Source organism: Stenella coeruleoalba (genome assembly GCF_951394435.1).
Source record: "Stenella coeruleoalba genome assembly, chromosome: 6".
NCBI classification, from domain to species: Eukaryota; Metazoa; Chordata; class Mammalia; order Artiodactyla; family Delphinidae; genus Stenella; species Stenella coeruleoalba.
Window position 1 is genome coordinate 79,364,104 of NC_137151.1, and position 27,134 is coordinate 79,391,237.

General features: G+C 34.6%; 1 protein-coding gene across 1 annotated transcript in view; it reads left to right on the plus strand.

Moving 5' to 3' along the window:
- Positions 1–529: 529 nt before the first annotated feature.
- Positions 530–27,134, plus strand: part of ZNF804A (zinc finger protein 804A) — a gene marked incomplete at both ends in the record, with an annotated part of 317,011 nt that continues 290,406 nt past the window's right edge. The window contains one exon of the mRNA XM_079924122.1: positions 530–640. Within this exon, the coding sequence (XP_079780248.1) occupies positions 530–640 (111 nt within the window). The remainder of the gene's footprint in view (positions 641–27,134) is intronic.

Below are 27,134 nucleotides of genomic sequence, written 5' to 3' on the forward strand. Positions count from 1 at the left end.
CTCTCAGTATCAGCCCAGTGGCTCCCTGCCATTGGCTCAGTGCAATGGACCGGCAACGCCGCTCAATATAATAACACTCATGCCTGCCAGCAGCAGCAACTCCGAGTGCTGGCACCGAGAGCGGGGGATGCTGCTGCCGCCGCCGCCGCCACCGCCGCTGCCGCTCGGGCGGCTCCCGCTGCCCGGCTCCGCTCGGCCGCGCAGCCGGCATTGACTCGCGCTCCGCTCCTGGCTGCCTGGCCGGCCCCTCCCAGCCCGGGATCCTCCCGCGGGGCGAATCGCCCTAAGGCGCATTAGGAGAGAAACACAGCTGAGACGGACAGCGCGGCGAGCATGCGGAGGCGGAGGAACCTCGGCGCGCACGGCAGAGGCGCGTAGTGATCCTGTCTCCGGCGGGCGTGCGAGAGAGGCGGCGGTTCGCCCTGGCGGCGGGTCCCTAGCCCAACCTCCCCGGGCCCCGGCGCGCTGCGGCTGCTGGCGCGGGGTGCCTGGAAGCGGCGGCTGCGGTGGAGGAGGCGGCGGCTGCTCCATGGAGTGTTACTACATTGTCATCAGCTCCACGCATCTCAGCAACGGACACTTTCGCAACATAAAGGGAGTTTTCCGGGGCCCTCTCAGCAAGAACGGGAACAAAACTCTGGTAATCGCTTCTGTTTTCCTCTCTCTCTCTGTCTCTCTGTCTCCTGTTTAAGAGGACATTTGGAGGATTGAGGTTATTGTGAGGGTTTGGGGGTGTCACAATTCAATTTGGTTTATAATATATTCATTTATTTGTCTTGTGAGCGTGGGGTGAGAATTTGGTGTAGAAAACGGTAGGAATCTCAGGGAAGCTGAGATCCATGGCTTTGGTTGACACTTTCCCAACGCTCGGGACCCTCCAACTCACTCCGTCCTGGTGGAGATTACCACGGTTTCTCTTTATTCGAAACAAATTATGTCAACAGGATCTTTTCTTAAGAAAGAAAAGAAAATAACCCCAACCCCAAGTGACCCTATAGCCTCTGTCGCTTTAGGAAGCTGAAGGTAATGAGGATGTGGGTGCCTCTCGTGGAGGCGGGGGGCCATGTGACTGGTGGTGCGGGGCAAGTGGCGGGACTGAGTGATGGTCTCAGAAGGAGTTTGTGTTCCGGCTGTCTCAGGAAGGACTGGCAGCAAACTTCTCTAGTGAGAAGTTGTCAGTACAAAGCTTAACTGAGTGACTCCAGAACCCCATGCCGTCAGCTTTAAGTTATTCACTCAAAAGAGGTTGGAGATAAGTGTGACGGGTGAGCACTCTGACACAGTCAGAGCCACAAGGAAAAACGTGTTAGACAAACAGAGCCCGTGCAGTCCTGGAAGGTTCTCACTGGACCACCGAGCTTCTCTTTCAGCATTCTAGTAGGAAAAGGACTCCTGACTGGTGAGAGATGTGCTGAGCATTGAGATAGTACAGGGTGATGGCCCTTACTTTTTCTTTCATATCCCCTTTTAGCTACAAAACCTCCCTGCAGAACTGACTCCCAAGTCTTGGTATCTCCTGAGAACTACACACCCAATAACGAAAAAGGGAAGTAAAGAGAAGGCTCATTAGGCTAAATACTGCAAACAGAGTAGAGCCGAGTAAGGTGGTAATATGCAAATGTATGCATCACGAAAGTCTGGGTCTATTAGCAAGCAGCACCCCGTGCCCCCCTTTTAACAAAGTGATTACTGAGCTCTGAATAGGTAGAGTAGAAGTTTAAGGACAGAGTCAATTAGTCCAAAAGTAAATACAGTATTCTTCATCTATTTTCTTTATATATCTTAAAATACGATTCTACATAAATTTTTTTCTAAATGTGCTGTGCATCTGTCTTCCAAGAATGAAAAGTTCTCTTCTGAAATTTTAAGTGAATTCTGACATTGATGTGATTCATTTGATTATTTTCTTTTTTCCCTTGAATCTCTTGGACATCTTCCTCTCAGCTCATTTAAGATTCAAAGAAGTAGGGTTAATTTATCGCTTTTATTATTGTCCTGGATAAGATTGTTTACTGTTGTTGTTGATCAAAGAAAATACTCTTCTGTGGTCTTCCTTAGTGGAGTACTATACAGAGCAATAGGCACAGGCTAAGGTAATTATGGAAAGTGTTCTGGCTAGACTTAGAGAAGTCAACTATATGTGAAGGTAATTTGGGGGAGGGGAAGCGCTTCATTTTGAAAAAAGTGTGCACTGGTTTGTTTTTTAAATCAAGTTTCACTTATGAGAAAAGGCAAACTTATTGACTGAACAAGATCTCATCTCCATAGTTATAATAATGGTGTAGGTAATAAAGCCACAGAATAAAGTTCATAGAAAAAAACATTTATTTGCCAAACCTCAACTTGTTAAAATTCTGGTAATCTTGATTCTTAAGTCAACCTTGGGCTTCCATAAATGATTGAACTTGCTTAAGCTAATGTTTGTTGTCGGTTTGAAGTTGATTAGTTCTTTATCACTCATATTGACAAAAGGTAGGTTAAACTGTAGATCTGCCAGTTTAATCTTCAAATTAAAATAGGTGTTAAAGAGCAGCTACCTAAATGAGATGAATAAATCTAAATATATGCAAATGTCAGAAGCAACAAACTGGGATAAAAAGGCTTAGAAATAGTTCCTATCCTATTTTATTTATGGTAAAAGGACTTATAGGGACTTCATAGCTAATCCTTCAAGATTGTGTTTACAAACTGCCCAAGTTAGTGTTTCCTGTGCAAGAGATTTACACCGACTGAAATGATGTAGATTTTTCATATATGGTTCCACTATATTTGAAACTATTACTTTAAAAAGTAATATATGTCATGTGTGGCTTTTCTATGGCTTTTGATGATTTTGTTATTGAAAAGAATGAGATTTATACCTGTCTATAACAGAAGAGATTCTAAATATATTCATAAATGAATTTTTTAATTAAATAATTTTCTATACTTATCTAAAAATGTATTTTTTACAGCAAGTAGGATGCTGTGAAGATTTATTATAAGCTAAAACTTACTATAAGCTAAAAACAGAAAACTGAACCTGAAACTTCTCAGAAATAGCAACCTTAATAAGAAACACAAATATTATCTTAAAAATATATATATTCCACAATTTGAATATTTTCAAGTAAGGATTTATAGTTGTCATGTTTTTAATCCCATTTTTATAGAGTAGTAATTATGAGATCTTTTTTACTTTCTTGTCTATTTGATTTTGACATATTGTGAACTTTGCCTTTGAAGACATCATCACATTTTTGCATTTTGAAATGTGTATTAAGTTAAAAAAATTTTAATGAGTGGTTTTTTTTTTTCTTATTTCGGGAAAGCACAACTTAAAACATAAAATCCATTGAGGGATTTTTCCAAAGAAATTCCAATTAGTTTTCAACCACTAGATAACTAATGGATATTCTGAACATTTTTTAAATTCATATTTTTAAAACATTATTTTCTAGGCTTTAAAATTTTTGAACTGATTTAAGATAGGCTATAACTGTTAATACAGTGTTCTTTCAAGAATTAGAAGTTACCTATAGAATAAATTTACTTACAGAATAAAACTCATTGTTTACTGACCTTGGTTAATTGCTTTAGTCCTAAATCCAGAATGTAATCCTGCTACTCATACTGAGGATATTATCAAAATGTACAGACCTTTCCATAGATCATATTATGTCACTCACACAATAAAATTTTAAGCATACTTAAAGATTAAGCCTATTGATAATCTTGATCCTATTCTTGGGCTTTTAAATATATTCCTTTTCACAATTTTAACTGAATATACGCAAATCTCCATTTTGCAAGGTCTTACCATCAAAGAGAAAGTTCACTCTACTTGTGATGATTTCTGTTATAAATAGCATCATATGTGTGATATAGCTTTAATTCCATGGAATAAGAAATAAGCTAATATTTTATTAGTGCTCCAGAATATGTCTGAATAAGTTACGTGGTTTAATGACAATGAATAAAGTTTACAATCCATGTATTCTTATTGTTTTTCTTTTGATTATCCCAAACCACCATTGTGTATGCATCTGTTTATTAGATAAAGACATTTTGTTATATTTATGTTTTGCAGTTGATCCACAAAAGTTTTTTTGTCCTAATTATATATTTTTAAAGTTTTAATACAAAATATTAAAATATATATACTTTAATGCAGAATTTAAATATATATTTAATCACTTTTAATATGGAATTTGGAGTTTGTGGAACTTTGGAAATCATTACTAATTTGTTTATTACTTCTGTTGTTGGTCAGCATTTTTATATTTCACAAGAGTATTATGTCTGTTTAAAGACTGAAATTCAAAAAGAAGGAGTGCTGATTTGAAGTCAGGCAGTGAGTCAATATTATAATGCAGATTTCCTGACTCTAGACATGTTTCCTTTATAATTTATATACTAAATTAGGGAATCCATAGAAATTGGTATGATAATATGGATACTGATAAAGAGATGGTATTGGTGTCATCTATTGTTTGAAGACACTCTACTTTTCCACTTGGCTTTAGGTGTGGAGAAATAGGGCCAGACTCACAGAATAATTTGAATTCAAATTTATTTTATTTCTTGTCCTCCAATATGCGAACATCAATAATTTTTGTCTTGCCTAAGCCCTGTTCCTGAAGGCTGTCCTCCATTTCCAAAATATTAAGTACCAGGTTTGGCAAGAAAAGATGTATTGATTTATTAATCAGTTATCAACATATTTGTTATTTAGTTCGTTCAGATTTATTGAGATGCTTTAATTGCAAAGCACTATTCTAGGCACCACAGGCTTTGTGCTAAGTATTATGCACTGAATATTATGTTAAGATGTATTCATGGATGCGCCATTCATTTTGAATATGTTGAAAAAATATTCACATATTTTGACAAGTTTGCAGGTTTCTTGTCACTCAAGATATTTTCATATGTATTCATTTTGAAAGTATGAAAAAATTCTGGGTTTTTTCCTTTGTGTATACAGGAGCTCACTAAAATTAGGTAGGTCTTTGAAATATACTATATGGACTTTTGTTCTAATTTCATTATCTAATATAACAGTATTTTTCATGTCATTCCCTTACACATTTCTTTATCTCCTACAGTATATAATTTAAAAGGTTTCTCCACTCGCTAAAACCCATTTATGTGGCACATTTAGGGTTGTGCATAAGACTAAAGAAACAAGTTGTTGAATTAGTGCTGCTGAAATGTTCTCATTGTTAGATTAATATCCTCAAGACAGGTCAGGGGTGAGGATGGGTTAGGGTGAATAATATATGGCTAAATTTCCCCACTTTAAAAATTTGGTCATGTAATTAGTTATATATTTTTCCAAGTTTCTTTTACATTATTATACATTCAGTATTAAAGACCATCTTGTGTCTCACTTTCTTGAACTTAATGTGACATATATTCTTTGCTATACTTGTTTTTTATTCTAGCAAAACTACAACATGTGTGTTTTCAGAACACATTATTGGAGTAAGGAAAATAAGATTGAAATACTGATATTATGACCTACTCAAAAATGTAAGCAGTATTTTAAGGCAAATATTGTCAAGTAACATCCGTGATTCTAACATATCTTTTTAAGTTTATCAAATATTATTTAAGTTATTTTTGATAGTTGAAAGTCAAATAGTGACATACTATCTTGTCTTTCCTTTTCAATTATGCACCAATATTTTCTAGTTTATTGATGACTGCGATTACGTTTTTGCTGAAAATACAGATCAACAAGAGCGTTGGAGAACACTAATCCAAAGGTTTCATATAGTTGTATTTGTATTCAGGACCAAATTCAGGTTGCAGAAGTAGTTTGTTCAGTGTGCACTGTGTTTTAAAGTATTTGGGCTTCAGTGCCATTCAAAGGGGAATACACTTCACAGTTTGCTACTGTCTATACTATTTCTTACTGTTATATAAGTTTTCACTTATTTATAATACCTTCCTGACCAATGAAGGCACTTGAATTTTCCACTTCTTGTTTAGTCCGAGAACCAAATTTTACATATGGGGAGACAAACATTTTCGTCATCCTACCCTTCATGGTACCAACTTTTAGATAGACAGCAGTCTTCCAAAAAGTTTTCTGCATATTTGTATGTTTCTATACTGTTTATTATGTATTGGTTGAACTGCTTAACAGTATTTTCCAGATCATATATCTAGGATATTATGACCTATCATAATAATTATAATATAGAAACGTGGATTTGAGGATGATGCATTTTTGCATTTTAAAATTGCAGACTTTCGCTCAGACCACAGGTGTTTTTAGTAATTTCTTGTTGTTTTTGGTCTTTTTAAAAATTAATTTTGAATGTAATTTTAGTGTTTATACTTTTGGTAAACATGTTTAGTTCATGTAACATACTTAGAAAATAGTTTTTTGAAAGTATTATACATAGGGGAAATCATACTTTTTAATAAATGTAATCATAATACAGTGTTGAAATAATTTTCTCAGCGATCCTGTTTAACTGAGATATTACTATTGTAGGCAATTGTTGTAATTAGGAGTTTGAGTAATCCTTCCAGAGAGAAAAAAATAGCAGTTTTAATCTGTGGTATACTGCAGCCAAAATTCATTAAGAAGTTTTTATATTTATTTTTCACTTTTTTATATTGCAAACTACAATATCAATAATTTTATTAATTCTATCCTCTAAAAATCTTAGCCTGAAACCATTTGATCTGTTTTATCTCATCAGATTATCCTTTGCCTCTGAGAAAATTATTAACATATATACAATATTATGATGTTGTTTTCAACTAGCAAGGTTTCATTAATTTTATAAATGTATTACAGTACACTTCCTAGCACAGTATAATATAAAGTGGGGTAGTAAATAATTAAAACTCGATCCTAGTTGTCAAAATGACAAAGTCCATTACCTGATGTAGTCCTCTGGACTCTTTCATAATGGTTTGGCACCATTAGAAGAAAGTTATGTACTTTTCTAAATGTAAGTACATTTAACGTATTAAATGTTTATGATGACAGTGCCATATTCAAATTATAAGAAAACACTTTTAACTTGCATAGCTTTAGAAAAATGAGCTATGCTGAGTGTGATGACTGGTTTTATGTGTCAACCAGAATAGTACCCAGTTATTTAAACAAACACTAATCTAGGTGCTCTGAAGGTATTTTGTAGATATAGTTAATGTCTGTAATCAGTTGACCGCAAGTAAAGGAGATTACTGTCTATAATGTGGATGGATCTCATGCCATCAGTTGAAAGACTGTAAGAGCAAAAACTGAGATTTCTTGGTGAAGAAGAAATTCTGCCTCATGACTGCAGCATCAAACCCTGCCCTGAGTTTCTAGCCTACTGACCTGTCCTACAGAAGCCCCACAAACCCACAATCAGAGTCAATCCCCAATTCCTTAAAACTCTCTTTTCCTCCCTCTCTCCCCTTCCTCTCCATGTATTCCACCTGCCTCCCCCACCACCACCCCAATTCTCTCTCCATCTCTCCTGTTGGTTCTGTTGATCTAGACCCCAAACAGTACACTGAGGATCAGTTATTACATCTCTTTTACAATAAGAAAACTCAATATTTGAAATATAAATCATATCCAATTCCAATTGGATTTAATTGGAAATAGGTGAAATTGACATTGTTAAACTATTTAGGGTTAAAATTTATAAACCTTAATATGGAATGTTTTTGTTGTTTTATAAAGGAATGTATAATAACTTTATTTTAAATATTTGCCTGGATTACTATGTATCTCTCAATCAATCTCCCTGGATCCTCCCAAAAAAAACTTTTATAAAACTGTAAACTATAGTTATTCTTATCTGTTCAGCTCCAATAGCTAATCATACATGCATTTATTGTACTTGAAGAAAATCAGGCTATCTTTAAATGAGAGAAAATATTTTTAAACTTAATATCAAAAGTGTACAATTTGGTAACCCAAATTTAAGAAAGTTGGCTTTAATGGGTGGCTATGTAAAATGAAGGACAAATTTTACAAAACAAAAATGTTTTCATGAAAAATGCACAGAATGGTGTCAGTAACCACCAGCCAGAAACCACCAGGAACAGAGCTCTAGTTGAACCAAGCTGGACCTATTCGTACTTGTTGGAACGAGATAAACTGTACACCTTGATGCAGCTCATGAAGAGGAAATAAGGGAGAGTTTTATAGGTTTTGGGATTGTGTAAGGTGATTTTGTGGAGTTTATTGAAACATTGTTTTATTCTGGATTATCCTGTGAGAAAGGAGGGCCATTCTACAATTGGTTATTTTAGTGCTTTTTCTCTAGGAGGCAAGAGGAACGGAGTGGGGGCAAAGCTGTAGTTGGTAGAGAAGCAGCTTTTGCTCATGTTGGCTGGCAGATGGGGATGTTTCATAACAAAAACAGTAGGTTTGTTTTTGTCGGTCCCCAAACATGACTGTGAAGTGGTCTTGTTTTTTCCTGCTTCCTTCATGCTCATCAATGACCTTGTCCGATGTTAGGGGACTGTGAAACTGTTTATCTTTGATAACAGAACCATACCTTACTTTTTTTTTCCTATTTATTTTATTTTTGGCTACATTGGGTCTTCATTGCTGTACATGGGCTTTCTCTAGTTGCGGTGAGCGGGGAGTACTCTCCGTTGCGGTGTGTGGGCTTCTCATTGCGGTGGCTTCTCTTGTTGCACAGCACGGGCTCTAGGCTCTCAGGCTTCAGTAGTTGTGGCTCACGGGCTCTAGAGTGCAGACTCAGTAGTTGTGGCACACAGGCTCAGTACTTGTGGCTCATGGGTTCTAGGCGTGCGGGCTTCAGTAGTTGTGGGGCAGAGGCTTCGTTGCTCTGTGACATGTGGGATCTTTCTGGACCAGGGCTCGAACCCGTGTCCCCTGCAGCAGGCGGATTCTCACCCACTGCGCCACCAGGGAAGCACCATACCTTACTTTTTGATCTAGACAAGTTCGTAGCTGACAGTTCCCAGGGGCTGATTTTTTCTTTCTCAGATATGACATGGATGGTTGCAAAGAAAAGGGAGGCAAGACCATCAGAGAATTTCAAGGAAATGAGACCCAAAGCTGGGGAGTCTTAGGGATGAGGGAGGGAAGGAGAATGGTTGAAGATTACCAAGGTGGAGCATGGAAGACATGTGCCCTGCACTGGCACATTCTTATGAGGACTCTGGGGAGATAAAACAGTCTCCCATCTCTTAAGAGATAAAGGGGAAAGGCTTTTCAAGAGAGACAAACTTCAGCTGGTGCAAAATGCTGAAGTAAAACTTCAACAAAAAGTCTAAAGCTATAGAGATTTCATTGATAAGGGACATTTCTGAATTCAAGGCACAGTCCAAGTGTTTTAGGACATGTAGGAATATAGAGAATTTTGTCATAAAAGAGGCTGTAACATAATCTCATGGAGATTGAAGTCCAGAAAATGAAGAAAAATTTGGGAATTCTGGACTTTCTGTGGCAACTGACATTACTGGGTATACAGGGTAGTATAAAACTGGTTCCGATAATCCCAGTGCAGGCAGTGGTAGCAGTGGAGTGGTGAACCACAACAGAGAGGAGGAGTCTTGGGGGGAGTGCTCAGAGTTCTTGGGATCATCTTAGACGCCTCCTATGAGACTGAATTATGCACAGCCCTATTGTGAGCCTGAGAGCTTTCTCCTGACCCTTGCTGAATTATCAAGCCAGAGGGGCATGGTTAGTTCTGGTGCACAGATTTCCTCCCATATTCAGCCCCTGGGGACGGGGGGGCAGGTGGGGAAGGTCAGTGTATTAACAGTGATTCAAAGGTTAACCCATCCAAATTGCCTTGTTTGTGTCCTTCAGATAGGAAACACCTAAAGAATTTGATGTGGAGCAAGCAAATTTTGTTTGGAGAGAATTTAGGAAATTGCCAAACACTGGATTATGGAAAGCAGGGACGTTTTGGACAATAAGTAACTGAGGAGGAAGTGAGGCCAGTTACAAAGAAGGTAGGGATTTAATGATGAGCGGTTTGAACTAAATGATTTTACTTACAAGTGGTCAAGGACAGAAAGATGGGATAAAATATGGATTCTCTCCTCGTTTAATGAAAGGTCTCAAGTGACATGGTCTAGTGGCTTCCAAGGAAGTGTCAGCGGAAATACCATAATCTTTGTGGTACTTCCTTCAAAACCTGATATTTAGCAAATCACCTCTCTTTGCTGAAATGAGACAAAGTTCCTTCATAGTAGGGAAGAGAATGACTACTTTCACTCCAAGATTGTGTTCTTGCATCCAGTTTAGCATGCCTTTGTCAAAATATTTACTGTCATACTTACACAGTGGTTGAAAGCACACTTTATAACCAGATGGACCTGAGCCCAAATCCTAAACAGACCTCTGTATCAATAGTGAGTAAAACTTTTTGTAACCAGGATCCCAAATATCAACTCTGTACCTATATAATATTTTATATCAAATTTTTAGTGTAACAGAAATATGCAACTAGATATTTTTTTGACATTAAGTGGCTCGGTAATGTCAAGACTAAAGACTCTGATTTTATTTGTATTTTTCCTACAGTTGTAAGGTGGTTAGTGCTCCAGCCATCATATCTACATTCTAAGCTAGAAAAAATGAGTAAAGAGGAAGGACAAAAAGTTGAATGTTTTTTTTTTTTTTTTAAGAAATCCCACTCAACAGTGTTGCTTATATCTCTTCTGCTGGAGTTGTGTCATAGGACCACTCCTAAGTGCAGGGAAGAATGGGAACATGATTGATTAAGCCAGGCACATTGCTAAGCTCAATAAAATCAGTGTTATGTTAGTAAGAGAAAGAGGTAACTGATCAGACAAGAGAAGTCTACCACAACTGGTCACTAGCTTTATGACCTTGGTCAAGTTCACCTTTCTATCAGTTATATTATCCTTAAATGGAGGTGATACATAATACCTACCTAGAAAACAGTTTTGCACATCAAGTGAGATGTGCAAGTAAAATAATTTGCACAAGGTTTGACCCTAATAAACTCCCAATAAATGAGGGTAGCTATTGACAATATTTCATACTGGAACATTCATATCTAGAATCTCATCTATTCAATATGTATAAATTTACATAATTTGGACACTTTTAGTGTTGAACAATATCAACGTTTCCTTTTTGTTTTCCTGTTTACCCATGGCACTCCTTACATATTTATCTCCACCCAAGATTCACAAAATCTCCTCCCTTAGAGGAGGGATTGGGCCCTAGTTATTACAGTAGATAAAGAAATGAAAATCTTATGGAAACCTTAAGATATAAGACATTCTTTTGTCTCATAAAGTTTGTGGAACTATACTCTGTACTCCTAGGAAGCTGGCTGTTTAGGAAAGCTTAGAATTTCTTTTAATTCTCTTCAAGAATGATTTCAGTAGCTGTGATTCCCTTGCAATGTCTTGGATCACTGCAGCTCTGGTATTACAAAATTAATATTTACACTAGGGGGCGGCATAACATTTCCTCTTGCTCTCGTATACACAGATATAGTAAATAATCATGCATTAATAAATTTGTCAACTATAGGGTTACCACAGTTTCACTAACTAAAAGTCACTTTAAAATTTTACTGACCAAGAAATCAATATGGAAATGCAAAATAGATGTGATGTATTTGCTATATACTTTATTTGTGTACTTCCCTGAGTAATTATTCTTGGCCATTCTCTACCTCAGTCACATGTGATACGTATAGTAATATGGAGGTAGCAGAGAGTTGGTGTGTAACCATGCCTTACTAGATTATCACTCTTGGCTGTAAAAGTATCAGTTTTCACTCTTGAAGTGGATATTTTGGTTTCTTCTGAGTACTTTCAACGTACTAGATTTATGATTCTTTTTTTTTTTTTTTCTGTACGTGGGCCTCTCACTGTTGTGGCCTCTCCGGTTGCAGAGCACAGGCTCTGGACGTGCAGGCTCAGTGGCCATGGCTCACGGGCCCAGCTGCTCCGCGGCATGTGGGATCTTCCCGGACCGGGGCATGAACCCGTGTCCCCTGCATCGGCAGGCGGACTCTCAACCACTGCGCCACCAGGGAAGCCCCAGATTTATGATTCGTAATGCCCAATTTATGTCATAGTTATTTTATAATTGTCATAGTTAATTTATAATTACATTTGATTGACATTTTCATGGACTACATTATTAAGCAAAATAAAAGTGGATGGTGATGACCATTTGTTAAAACAAGAATAGCTATAACACAAAATAAAAAATATGTGAAATTGTGAAATCTAACCCTTATTTTCATGATTACCACATGTGATATTACAGAATAGTTAAAAAATATCTGAGACTCAAATTTCCCAGTTCTATTAAAATTTAATGGAATTTCCTCCATAGAAATTGGGATTAGATTTCTTAGGGAAAACACACACATTACATAAAATAACACAGACTGTTCTGCTTGTGTTACTAATCACTGTGAAATTATTGATACAACATGAAAGATGCAATTTTTTATGGATCAGGATTTAGAGGAGTTGATATTATGATACATGCTTCTACTCAAAAACTCACAAGGCTTTTTCTAGGTAGAATAATATTAATAAAATTTCAGATGTTTCATGGTACATATTGCTGTCCTGGAGAGCCACATTTAAGAAAATATGTTACCATTATTATTCCACAGTAAAGGGTTAGTGAAGTAAATAGTAGTAATAGTAATAATAACAATAATAATGAATCAAAACAAATTGATCCCCTTTGTACAGTGCCTAGCATAGCTGTAAGCATAATTTGATGATGTAAGAAAAAAACTAGAGACAGAAGATATTGTTTACTTATAATGTTAAATTACTGTAATTAAAATACTATATCAGTAATTAAGTTCAGATATGCTATAGTCTGAGTAATTATTCACCTTCTAGGCATTAAACATGCCAACTATTTTGACTTATTAATAAAGTGCCAATACAATTATGTCAACTACAGAAACTATAGGTCATGTGAGAAATTCTTCTCTCTTTTCTCTCAGTACCCTACATAAAATAAGTACAATATCTATTCTTGGACACAGGCAAAATAGACATGTACACACACAGCAAAATTATGTACAGGTATGCTCTCTCTCTCCCTCTCTCTGTCTGTCTCTCTCTGCCCCACCCCACCTCGCCTCCCCCCCTTCCTTCTCTTCTTCTTTCTCTCTCTCTAACTACTGTCTTGCTACACCCCCACTGTAGTCTAGAAAATCAGAGAGCATATTGTTTTTCCAGTTTCAGCCTGTCTGCATGTTTGTTTCTCAGGAAGTACATAGAATTCTACTAGTAGTTCTGGCCATGTCCAGAGAGCAAAACAATCATTTATTTGAAAAGCAATTAAGAACTCCTCTTCCCCCTATCTCAGCCACTGAATATAATATCAGAGATCTGAAAATAATACTGGTAAGATTTTGAGAAATCTGAAGCAACTCAGTGGTCAAAGTTCCACAGTATGGCCACAATCCTAGGAATTAAAAATAAATAGAGGAGAGAGAGAGAGAGAGAGGGAGGGAGAAAGAAAGGAAAAAGGAAGGAAGGAAGAGAGGGAAAGAAGGATCATTAGTTCTTCTTAATCAGTAAAGAAGAATATAAGCTAATATATGAATGTATATCAATTTAAATAATTAGATGATGGTACATTCGGGTTTGCCTGGGATAATCCCAGTTTAGATTGTTGCCCTGGCATGGTACCGCCTTTAACTCTTAGAGTTATTCTGATTTGGATGGTAATCTATATGGGCATTCTGCTAAATACAGAAACCTCCGGAGTGACAGGAATCTGCCTGAATTGATTCCCCGTTGTCTATCCTGTCTTAAAACCTACATTCCTTTAGAATTTGTTGATTCTTATGAGAATGGTATCTACGGATGATGTGTTTAATGTGCTACTTTGCTATTTTTTCAACAACCCTAAGTCCTATTATACGCAGTGATAAAAGAAATGTAGTTATTCTTTCTCCCCACCTTTTGACAGTTTGAGTTTAGCCACATCGTGGAAGAAGGGATATTCAGAGGCAGGAGGATGCAAAGGCACAGGGTCAATTGGAGATCGCTTGAGGCAGCTGCAGTACAGTGAAGAGGTGAAGGGAGCCACAGTGAGTTTCCACTGGCCAAATACCAGCCAAGCCTTGTCAGTGAAAAGTTCCTGGGGCTGAAGAGCCAGCTGCATTGTTCCAAGTTGACTATTTTAGTGGCAGAAATTTGCCCAAGCATTGCCAGTTTTGGTTCCTCGACAAGCCTCATTCAACAGGGTCACCTTTGAATCTGTCAGCTACCTAATACTCTTCCAATAAATGTATTTTATGCTTCATTTAATGAGTTAATTTTGGTTATTTTTAGCTGAGAAGCCTGACTAGAATTAGGACAACTGTAGAACTGCAGTTTTTTTTTCCCAAGGATGTGAAACATTTTGCTGGGTTTTACATCTAGAGAATTTTGACAGTGTTTCACTCTCTCCTTTGCTTCCCATCATTCTCCTTTTTTATGGAAGGGGTTCAGCCTCCGGAACTAGAGAGACCTAGGTTTAAATTCTGGCTTTGTAACCTGGGCCAGTTATTTAACCTCCCATGTTCTGTTTCTATATCTATATCTACAGATAACAAAAATTTTAATTCATTTAGTTCCTGCTATACACCAAGTGTTATTTTAAACATATTACATAAATTATACATAATTTCTGCTGAAATGCTTTGAAATGGGTACGTGTGAACAGGATTACTCTAAGCATAAAATAATATAAGGGAATTCTCTACTTCAGTGACTGGCACATAATTAAAGTTATTATTTTTTCCATTACTGATACTTAAAGAAAACTTGTCCTTCCTCCTTTTCAAAGCCAATACATGGACTTGTGCTTCTCAGACAGAACATGAGAGATGCCAAATGAATAATAGGGAGTATAGGTACTTTAGGGATTCCAAAGAAAAATAGTCCAGAGAATTGATCATACAATTTAGCATCTATATATGGCCTATGAGTGGATTGCCTAGTTTATCCTATGCAGGAAAACTGAAGTTCTCTGGCATACAGATACCAAACTAGATGATCATAATTATCACCTGAAGATTTAGAAAATAACAAAATCCTGGACTTCACTTCATAGCTACTAAATCTTAATATCAATGGTTAGGTCCAGGAATCTAGCTTTCCTAAGAGCCACCAGATGACTCTCACTGTTCTAAGGTAAACTGCATCTGGCTTGGTATCAATGGTCTTGTTCCAGAAAGATGTTCGGATGTCACACATTCATACTTAGTATGAGAGATGAGGCCCTGTTCTCATCCTTTCTTTGGTTCTCTGCCAACAGTCCGCCTCATCCCACCCCTGCCCTCAAATAGATCCTCTGGAAAGCTAGCAAAAATGCATTTGTTTCATTGTAAAGGAAAATGAAATTAGAATAAAAGTTTAGTTGGAAAATAATTAACGGATGTAATCTTAAAATTTAATAGAGTACAACGTCTATAGAAGGAATGAAAATGTACGACTTTATGTCATAAGCAGAAAAAATTCTAGTCCTAGGTTCAGCCTCATGAGACAATTTAGTTAACTTAGCCGATTCCCTTTTCAACCATGCTTTGAATATATTAATTCATGTAGAAAGTAGTGGTAATAATGCATTTCATAGTATTTAATAGTTTTCCATGTATGCTGTTTTTTTAATCATTGTGTTGAGTAGCAAAGCAAATGGTTGAGCTAGTAAACAGATAAACATCAGGTACAAAATAAAAGATGTAAAGGTAAATAGCTTTATGAAATGCAGGGTGATACTATGTACTTTTATGAAAAGTATATCAAAGATTTAACATTGATAGCTTGGATTTATAAATAAAATCACATATCATAATTACATTCTTATTAAATCAGATGATATACCTCAATTACCTTTGAGATTCAAATTCAATTACATATTTTATTTCTAAATTTTGCATAGGTATTCTTAAGTTATTGCTTACATGTATGGGATTTCATACTTGTAATCCATGTTTATCATTGTTTAGAATTTTTATTTGTAATGTGATTATGATACCATCAGAATCAATTTTTATAATTGCAGTTGTGTGATTGAGTCAGTTATTTAATATAGTTTTGATAAATCATCTCAATATCTATGATTAATCTTATCTAAAACATGTTTTCAAATTGTATTTTCAAATCCTAAGAAGAAATCTACTCATTTAATGAAAGTTTTCAATTTTTGAGCACATATTCTCTCAGGTCTAGTGCTAAAACTTATATAAAATATTTCATTTAATTATTTCAGAAACTCTTTAATTTGGTACTATTACGATTACCATTTACAAATAAGAAGACTTAGTTTTTAGAACTTATCAAGGCCATCTGTATTGTTTTTGATTCATAGCTGTCTTGTGAACACTGTAGATCTAAATGGATATGAACACTGAGATTTAACATATGTATGTCCATGTCTACTCCATTTCGTTTAGTTTAGCACAGAAATAATGAACACCTCATTCTCATATCCTAGAATAAATATATGACTATGCGCAGTTATAGAGATTCAGAATTAGGAAATCTATATATAAATTCTTAACTATTTCCCCCAAATATCATGGTTTTATTCTCAATAATGCTTTTTTCTTTCATCTCTCTAATTGTTTTAATTTGCATTATTGTCCATTTGTTTGCTTATAAATTGTGTTCAATGAAGACAATTTCATGTTCCTTTTTCTTCTTATAGGTAACTGAACAGAAGCTAGTTAATTAGATTAAATAATTTAAGTGTCAGATGGTATGTTTTTGTTTTTATATATATTATATAGCGCACAAAGGCAGAAGAAAAGAGATTATTTAGTAAAAGATATGGTTTTAGTAAAATTCAGGGCTTAAGATTTTTTTTATACTTTCAATTCACTTTGCAATTTCTACCCCCAACTTTTTTCATTCCTAGTGTTTGCAATCTTCTCTTTACTATTTGCAATCTTCTCTTTACTATTAAGAGTAATAATACTCTTACTTTATTAAGAGTAATAAAAGTTTTCAAACTAAAGCAGATAATAAATTATTTGCAAGTCGTTTATAGCTGAAAGAACACCATCGTTTTCCAGCCTGTATTATTGGGTTTTTCATTTATAGGAATAAGATAAGAGAAGCTGTACATTTTCTAATTGCTGGGCTTTGCAACACACGTTTGTAGAGGGTTGGCTTTCAGCTTTAGGCAGTTCATAATGTGTAGGTTATCCTCCCATCTTTCTCAGAAGATTATTTTCAGGGAGAGTACAAGAAAATGAAAGGATCTGAAGCCTTTTAATATATTTTTTGGTGAAATGCTGGTGCTTCTAAATTTATTTTCCCTTAATTGCTGGCATGCTGCAGAGGAGAGGAACAGGGGATGGGAAGGGCAATGAGAAAAGTACTCTGTGATGTGTGAACAGAAAGGAGCCTCTGAGCAGCCCTTTGGTATGATTTGTAAAGAACTTTCTACTCAGTCCTCACCTATTTGGTCCAAGACTAACTAAACTGTGTGTGTGTGTGTTTTCAAATTAAATGTTGTTATAAGCTCTTCTGGGGTATCTGGGATCTGAAGAGAATAGGAACATTTTTAAAGATTAACGATGTCTTTATGCTGAGAAAACATTATAATAACTTTTTGATATAGAGAATAAAGGAAGTCAACCTAGTTCATTACAAAACAGAAGCTAGAAACAAAAACTGTATGGCTAGAAGTAAAACTGACAATAAGTAGTATCCTTAGAGTGGAGACTCACAAGATAATAGCATATCCCTACATCACATTTCTTTTAAGTTCATTTTTATATAAATATGTATTTGTAATATAAAAAGCATATGATTTTTAATCAGGCAGGTACCATTATTACCTCCATTTTACTTATGAAAAATTGAAGAGAATCTATGGATCTTGCCAGAGATTATAAAGGCTTATGAGTGGTTCAGCCTAATTTTGTCTTAAGTTGTGTTACAGTCACAACCACAATAAGTGGTAGCTATTTATATAAATTTTTATAACAGTAATGCTATAAGCACTTCTGTTTTACAAAGAATACTATAACTGAAAGGTCAGTTAAGTATACAATGCCAATTTTATATATTATTTGCAAAATACATATTCTACATTCTACCTTTAAAACTGTTTATGATTAAATCTATACATAATAACAAAGATATCTCAAATTAGAAATCAAATATACATTTCCAAAAGTAAGTATACAAGTATTCCCAGGGGAGCATATATTGTAGCTTTTATATTATAAATTTTAATTTTATATCACATAATTATATAGGTTTGTTGGAGAATCAATAGTGAATACTTACTCTGCTAAATTAAAAATACAAACTATTAAAGACAGTTTGTATAGAAACATTTGAAGAACAGAATAATCACATTTAATCATAATTTGTTGAGCTATTGTCTATAAACCCTGATATCTATCTTGCATGCCAAATATTGTACACAATGAATTTAGAATTCATTAACTTTAATACAAATTCAGAGGGACAAACTGTGTGACAGAGATCTCTACAAATATAAAGGAAAATACATTGCTTTATTTTCTGTTAAAAAATTGCTAGTTTTGCAAATTGATTCACAAAAAAAGAGAAAGGGACAAGCTATGATTTTCACTGGAAGGAAGACTATCTATGAAAATAAGGTTGTGTTTTGCCAGTAGATAGGAAGCTAAGTGATTTGATTTTTATTTTAGCAATTATCTCTCATTAAAAATTTGCAAATGGACGCATGTATTTATTCATCAAATATGAATTAAGCAGTGTAGTAACACGATCTGATGATTTTCCCTTTCTTCTCTAGTAGTTGCTTAGTCATCAGGGTGTGGAATCACACCTATTCTCCTTGCTTGAGCAAGTTGAAAGTCATCCTCAAGGAGAGGATGACAACATCTTAAGTGGAGAGATAGGAAAACAGAATTTCAAATGGAAGACAACAAATAGTAAATAAAATAAGAGATATAATAGACATTCTGCAGAGAAGAGTTGTAATTATTGGTAAGATAAAAAGTGTCATAATTACTTGATCAATTTCGTTAGCTACAAACATGAACACCCTACAGATATTTTTATAATTTCAGAATCCAAGGAAAAGGGTAGACTGTTATTTTTAATTATAGTAAATATTTTAAAAGATGGTAGTTGTCATTGATATCACAATTGAGTATTTGGATTTTAAATTAATTTTCTATAAATTTAATTTCTAGTTATCAAGAACAATGAATAGATGATTGGCACATAAATAGGTAGATAATAGATAATGACATAGAAGGAACAGACAAATACACACTGCTATTAATTTCTGTCAATTTTGAAATTTTAGAAAAATTAGAAAGTAAATATCATATATACACATATAAAATACTCTTGAAGTTTTGTTCTATTTCCCCAGACATTTTTTTCCATGTCTAATTTTATTTAGAATCATTTAGAAAAGCTACTTTCCAGATTAAATATTTTTCTTTCTATTTTTAACAACACAGATAATTTTTTAAAATATTTAGGTACTTAGGATCAAAATTTAGAACGCTGACAATTTTCTGGTAAAATACCTTATAAATTTGTATATTAGTCTCAGTAACACATTATTTTCCATTATCAGCATTTACATTAATAATTACATTGTCCATATATTTGCATAAATTGTATATCTTTCATCTATATTTCTAGATGGACAAGTTGACATAAGTCAAAGAGAATTGGATTTAGGATTTGAAGACCAAGTTCCTGTCTAATTATTCTGTCTAATTAACTAAGACTTAGTTTCTAGATAATTATGTGTGATGCCTGAAAGAGTATTTATCTGCTCTGAGGTACATGTATTCATTTATTTCTATATTCCTGTAATACATATTGATTAGCTCTATGTATCAGATTCTGTACTAGGCACTATTAATACAATGGCAGGCAATTTAAAGACTCGGTTCTTTGCTTCTAGAACTGTCTAATACAGTGGTCTCTAAAGTGGGATGCATGCACCCTAGAAAGTGTGCAATATACTTTATAGGGAACAAGTAGAAATATGAAAAATAATCTTTATGTTTGTGATTATCTCATTTTAAAATGTTTTTATAATGTTTTATACTATGTAGAAATGCATGTTTGTATTGGTATATTAGCTTGAAAGTCTTTTGTTAATAGGATTGTGCTATCAAACAAATTCAGAGACTGGATTAGTATAAGGAAAAGAGTTGAATGAAATGAAAAATTTTATTATAGCCAAGGACAATATAATTTTTAAAGAAAGACTGAAAAATTTTTTGGCTTGGACGTTTTGAAACATCACACACTTGATGTCCCCTGTAGTTTTATAATTAAGCATCAGTTTATACATAGTATGTTCTAGACACATTTCCAAGCAATTTGTTTGAATTAACACATTTAATCTTCACAGCAACCCTGTTTGGAAGGTATTCTGATTTTTATCTGACTTGTAAGTGTCATTCAAATTCAGGTAATCTGTCTCCAGAGCAAGAACTCATATTCGCTATGGGAGCCTGTCTCTCACATGTCAAGTTTATTGATAGAGTGCAGTGATAATAGCAGATCTGGAAATAAGTATACTATTTGTAGTTTTAATCTATTTTTCATTATTGCATATTTATATTATGTCATGAGATAGGCAGTCTTTCTATTCTTGTGAAGTACATCTTTCCCCACAGCGTTAATTTATGGTTTTCTGATTGTGTCCTTTTGAAATGCTATTTGAATAGTCATTAGAGATTGAGTCAGATTTAAACCTTACAATGTGCTGAGCACTGCATCAGGACCTGGAAAAATGGAGCCTATTGAGATAAATTCTCTACACCAATAGGAAGCTCAACTTCGCACTGAATATTAATATAACATTTAAAATTATATGTAAAATGCTGAATGAAAAACCTGCCCCCCTCCTTCAGTAAAATTTCACTCTATTTATTAAAACTGATTTATATTTTATATACTTTGGGGTATATCAAACTTATTTTGGTTTTTATGTCAATTTCAATAGTACATAAAGTATTATTAAATCAGTGTTTAAGTTGCTTTCAGAAAGCACTGAGAATTTTATATATTTTGTATTGAAACCAAATATTGACAAGTGTTTTATGTGGCTTAAGTTATAAGTACCTATTGTGGGTTAGGTGCTAGAAATGTAATAGTGACTAAAAGCACACAAGTTCTCTGCCCTCATGAAACTTATGGTCTAGCAGGAAAGGTAGGTGTTGATCACTAAGTGTGTTGTATTAGGTCCCTTGAACTGCCATAACACAGAACCACAAACTGGGTGACTTATAACAACAGAGTTTATTCTCTCACAGTTCAAGGCTAGAAGTAGGAAATCAAGATATTGGCAAAGCCTCTGAATCTCTAGGGGATGGCTGTTCCTTGCCTCTTCTAGCTCATGTAGCTTCAGGCATTCCTTGGCTTGTGGCAGCAGAACTTCAATATCTGCCTTCATGTTCATGTGATGTCTTTGTTTCTCTGTGTATATGTCTCTGTCTTCAACTGACATTCTCCCTGGGTGTCTTTGCTTCTTTTCTTATGAAAACACAGGTCATTATTGGATTAAAAGCCCAACCTATTCCATCTTAATCGTCTTAAATAATTACATCTACAAAGACCCTATTTCCAAATAAGGTCATTCTGAGATACTGAGAGTTAGGACTTCAACATATCTTCTTGGAGAACACAATTCAACCCATAATACTTATCATTGCAAACTACCTTAAGTGCCATGAAGGAAAGGTACAAGCAGAATGAGAGCATGTGCAATGGGGAATGGATCTAGTGTGGAATGTAAGGGATGTGGGATTCAGTCAGAGAAAACAGAATGGGCATGTGACTTTTGGAGAGAGGAAGCTCAGCATCTTTAAGAAACTGGAGGAAAACCACTATGACTAGAGATTGAGGTCTTGGTGAGGAGTTGGTGGAGATGAGACAATAGCAGTGCATAAGTCGAGAAAAAGCAAGATATGGGTTTCCTTATGAAGGTGAACTGAGCAAACGATCTAATTGCATTTTGAAAATATTGATTCAGCTCAGTGTTGGAAAAGATAGCATGAGGAGGGTACAGTAATGGATGCAGACACAGCAGCTAAGGGGCAATTGCAGCAGTCTAAGCTAAAATGGCTTGGATTAAAAGAACATGTTCTGAGAGATGTGTACAGCTTTAAGATACATATACTAAACAAAATCAACAGGATGTATAATAAATGGTATGTGAGGAATGAAATCAAAAGATGTGCTGAGAATGCTCCTAAATTACTCTCTTATAGCATGTACAAGTATGAATACCACTCACTGGCATAAGAGCTAGTGATATAAATATTATAAATATTATAAGTGTGTTTTTAAACATGTTGAACAAGAAGTACTTTTCACAAATATTTCAGGCATGTAGTTAGATACACAGATTTAGAGGTCACAAATAAGGCCTGTGTGAGGAGATATATGTTGGTAGTAGCTTTCCCATCTCTACCTGAGGACCAGGCCTGGGATTTAGAAAGGACTTATGATGTGCACTATTGGATAATCTTTGGACACAAAGCTAGACCTTTACTTCTTTAGTGAAATTAATTCCACCATCATTATAAGTTTTCAGTAGAAAAGAGAATTCTGCTCTTTTTTTCCACTTTGAGTTGTAAGTTGACTCTTCTTTTCCAGTTAATTCTTAAATTCATTATTATCTTATTCATTTTTGTCTTAAATTCTAAAAGAGGAGATATGATGTCTTCCCATGGACATTCGTTTATGCTGTATCTGTAGAGATTACCAGTGACTTTCAAAAACAAATCCTCTTTGGAGGATGCTTTTCAGGTCTGTGATACTAAGTGTATATGAACAACACAAAAACACTATAAATGAAAGATCTAATTGATTTGTAGAGGATGTGTGTGTGTTTGTGTGTGTATTTTAAGATCAACTAAGAGTGATTCACTTTAAATTATTCTTAGAGACTAATTTAAATAAATAAGCATGAAAGAAAACCAAGGAAGGAAAAGGATCTAGAACTAGGAAACATATTCTAAAGAAAATCTTTAGTAAATGGAACACCATTCAATTATTGCCTATAAAGCAAACTAGAAAACAGCGTTTGAAGAAGGGGGTATCCACATGACAAATATGTGATACTGCATTGAGAAACCAGGAATTGGAACAATCTGTTCCCCCTATCAATAGCAGTACTACACAAACTAAAAGGCATATGCTGTTAGACAGACAGAAAAAGTCATTCTCTTTATTTGCTGGAAAAGTGAGTAGTGGGTATGTGAGCAGAGAGTACTTTGTAGTGTTCTGTTCTTTATTCTAGCCATGGAAGAGGTAACCAAAAGTTGAAACATTATCAGCTGTTCCTTAATCAAAACCCATATAGTATTGTGTATGTAAGACTTCACACTCAAAATTCAGAAGTAAATGAAAGGTTAATATTTATAAAATATTAAGAGAATGAAATACTGTGGGCGTTACAAGATGTTAGAAATAAATTTTTTAAAGGAAAAGTCTGACAGGAAATAAGAAACAAATGTGTACTTTAATGCCTGCATAAAAGAAAAAACAAGCTCTCAAATATAAAATAAACAGAGAAATATTCCCTAACTGTGCACCTTTTGCTTTGGATAAAGCTATTGTATTCAGAAGAATAGTTAACAAGATTTGGAAAAAATACAGAAATTATTCAAGACTTCTTGAGTATTTTGTGTTGTTCTACTAAATGTATGTAAATTCTAAACAAGGACATGCCACATTTTTTATTTTCGTTATGTTAGTTGTTCCAAGAAACATTTGTTTTATTGACTTTTGTGTATTTCTTAGGATCAGATTAATGGTTGTCAAAAAAAACATGCCAAGTTTTCATAATTTAGCCTGCTGAGCATTACGATAATACACATTTTTTAAAGTAATTTAATATTTTATTTATTTATTTATTTTTGGCTGGGTTGTGTCTTTGTTACTGTGCTCAGACTTTCTCTAGTTGCAGCAAACGGGGGCTACTCTTTGTTGTGGTGCGCGGGCTTCTTATTGTGATGGCTTCTCTTGTTGCAGAGCACGGGCTCTAGGCACACGGGCTTCAGTAGTTGCAGCACGCTGGCTCAGTAGTTGTTTTTCGTGGGCTGTAGAGCGCAGGCTCAGTAGTTGTGGCACACGGGCTTAGTTGCTCTGAGGCATGTGGGATCTTCCCAGACCAGGGCTCGAACCCATGTCCCCTGCATTGGCAGGTGGATTCTTAACCACTGCGCCACCAGGGAAGTCCAATAATACACATTTTTAAAAGATGATGTCCAAACCCATTATTTAACACAAGTGGAAGGCCATTACATTTGAAAGCATGATTGTCATTATGGTGTCCATGATCTTAAACACACACACACACACACACACACACACACACACCCCATATGGAATATGTGGCAAATGTCAACAGCAAGATTATGAATGTTGGATTATGAATGGTGGATAGGTTAAATGCAAATCATTACTCAGATATGACATTCCACTAGGCCCCAAAAGTTAAGTAAAGAATCTGACTTTAAGGGGAAAACATAATCAGGAGACACTTACAGAACAGTATCAAGAAATCAATATGTTTATTTGGACAATCAGCCAAACAGGCTGAGGATTCTTAGATATGTCTAGTTGTTCCAGGAGTCTTAACAGTCATGTCAGGATTCCCTGTAATTGGTTGACAAGAGTAGTTAAAATAATGCTGGTCCATTGACCATTTGTAATTACCAGATTAGGTAATTGTAGATTAAAGCAGTTTGGGCTCCCGTTTTATTCAATACTATAAGAATGGTTGTGCAACAATGTTAATGCACTTAATGCCTGTGAGTTTTGTATATTTTACCACAATAAAAAATAGGCCTAAAAGTGCTATAACTATGTAGTCTAGCTGTAAATACAATGCTTCTAGCCTTCTGTGGAAGTTTCTCATCTCACTTTGGTACAAATATAATCTTAAGTATCTAAATTCCAGTATTCCCATGAAAATATACATACATGTCTCCATGTGAGGGATGTAGTAAGTCTGTGTCATATTTTTGCAGAGACCAGCAGTGAATATAAAAGACTGAGTTCATGTGCCAGCTTGGATTACTTACAATCTGGAGAAAACACATACTTTCATATGTTTTTGAATTATTCATAATGTAAGTTCCAGGTTGTAATTAAAAAATGGGACTCCATCTGTAGTGTTCTAACTTGTAGAATTCTATAGTAGATTTCTTTCCTTCTACGAGGACCTGCTATACTTTTTCTTCCTAAACATCTATTTCCCGTTTGTCTTAATTATGCAACATTCATCATGAAAAGTTGGTACCATTCAGAAATAATTTCTGACATTTATAACAAGGAAGAATAGCAGCTGATTTAATTAATGATAAGTAATGCTGCATTGTAAAGTTTGAAAAATCTACCACTTTGGTGAATGGGGGTGGGTGAATGGCATGTAAACTGCTTCTGCATATTGGATTTCAGTATTTTATTACTTATAGCACTAAGTGATTGTTCCATCTGTGTTGGGAATGTTCTCCTATTGCTTCTAGTCATTAAAATAAGCAGGATACTTTTATTATAGCAAATGATACTTATGGTATTAGTAGAACAATTCAATCTTTCAGATGTCTGAGTTTTTAATTCAAGACCATCCAGATGAAACTATTAAGGATCAAGCTGATGGGGGGGAAGACAGACATGATAATAAACGTGTGTCAATTCTAATAATACAGTGTGAGGAATATAATTTTTAATTTTATGTTTTATAAAACTGTCAGTTGCCAGATTATAAAAAAATTGTTAAGCGCTTATTATTGCTTTTCTACCTTTCTTTTTTCCACAAGAGATTCTATGTGTTAAAATTCATTGGAAAAGTATAGTAAACTTGAAGCTTTAAAATTACTGTATAATGTAATATTTTACATTCAGGTTGATAAAGAACAGTTATCATCTGGATCTTATCAAGATAACCTAGAAAGTGACTTATTATTCTTGTTACATACAGATGAATACAACATAAATAAGTTGTTATTTATAATGAAAAATAGAACACACAGATGGATGTAGAAGTAGATAAATAGCTAGATAAAGAGGCACAATTTTAAGGTGAACAGATTTTCATAAAAGATTTTCATTAAGATTTTCATAAAACTTGTTTCAAACTACTTAGCTTTTATAGTATAGGGTTGAGTGGAATAAGTTAATGTATATGATATTATTTTATTACCATTTTATCCGTTAGTAATATGTATAATCTTGCATCAATTTATTTTGAGCAATATTGCTAGTATTTACCATTAATATTATTCCTTGAGATGAATTTAAAATAAAAATTAAACACAACTTATTTTATTTGAATTTTCATACAACTAAACAACAGCAGCTCTCCTAACAATGAGGATTTCTTAATATACAATACTTGGAGGGCAGAATAGTTTTACAGTCTTTTTGCTTATAATGGCCTAGTTTCTGTTGTAGTGATTAAGTTGTATTTTGAGTTCATCTTCAGTAGTGTATTGCCAGCATTGTATGAAGTAAAAATGTTCATTTAACAGATCTCTACATGCCATTCTTCTGTTTTAAACTCTATTAAAGACTATAAAAACTACTGAGTGAATTTGTGCTTTTAGAAATTTTAAAGCTATTTCGGATACTTAATACCTGATATAACTTAGAATCCACAGTTTCATCCTAAACTTAATAACCTTGGAAAATAGTTTTTCTTTAGCCATGTGAAAAGATATATACATTTTACCATAAAAATTATTTCTGCATCTGAATTACATAGAAATAGAATACCTCCAATGTTCAGAATATGTACTCAACAGTTAAGAAATGATTATGTTTATCTATTAATGCTGTTCTCTTTACAGTTTTTTGTAGTGTCACAAATCCGGAAATGACATCTTTATGACTGAAAGTGAGAGCATAGACCCTAGCCACTGTATTTGATTACCAAAAGATCAGTTTTAAAACAGATCCACAATGTAGAATTAAACAACTAGTGTACCTTAAAAGTATTTTGATAGAAAGAAATTATACTAATAGGAGTTATTTTTCTTTCCTTCAGTTGGTCATTTATACAAATAAACAGTTTTATGTTGTAAAAATTAAGATGACTATCAGCAGAAAAACAAGACATTCAAATACAATCATATATCTGTGTTATATAACATCAGAAGATGAGAATTAAAGCCCATTAACAATAAATGCATATTTCTTTATCAATAGATAAA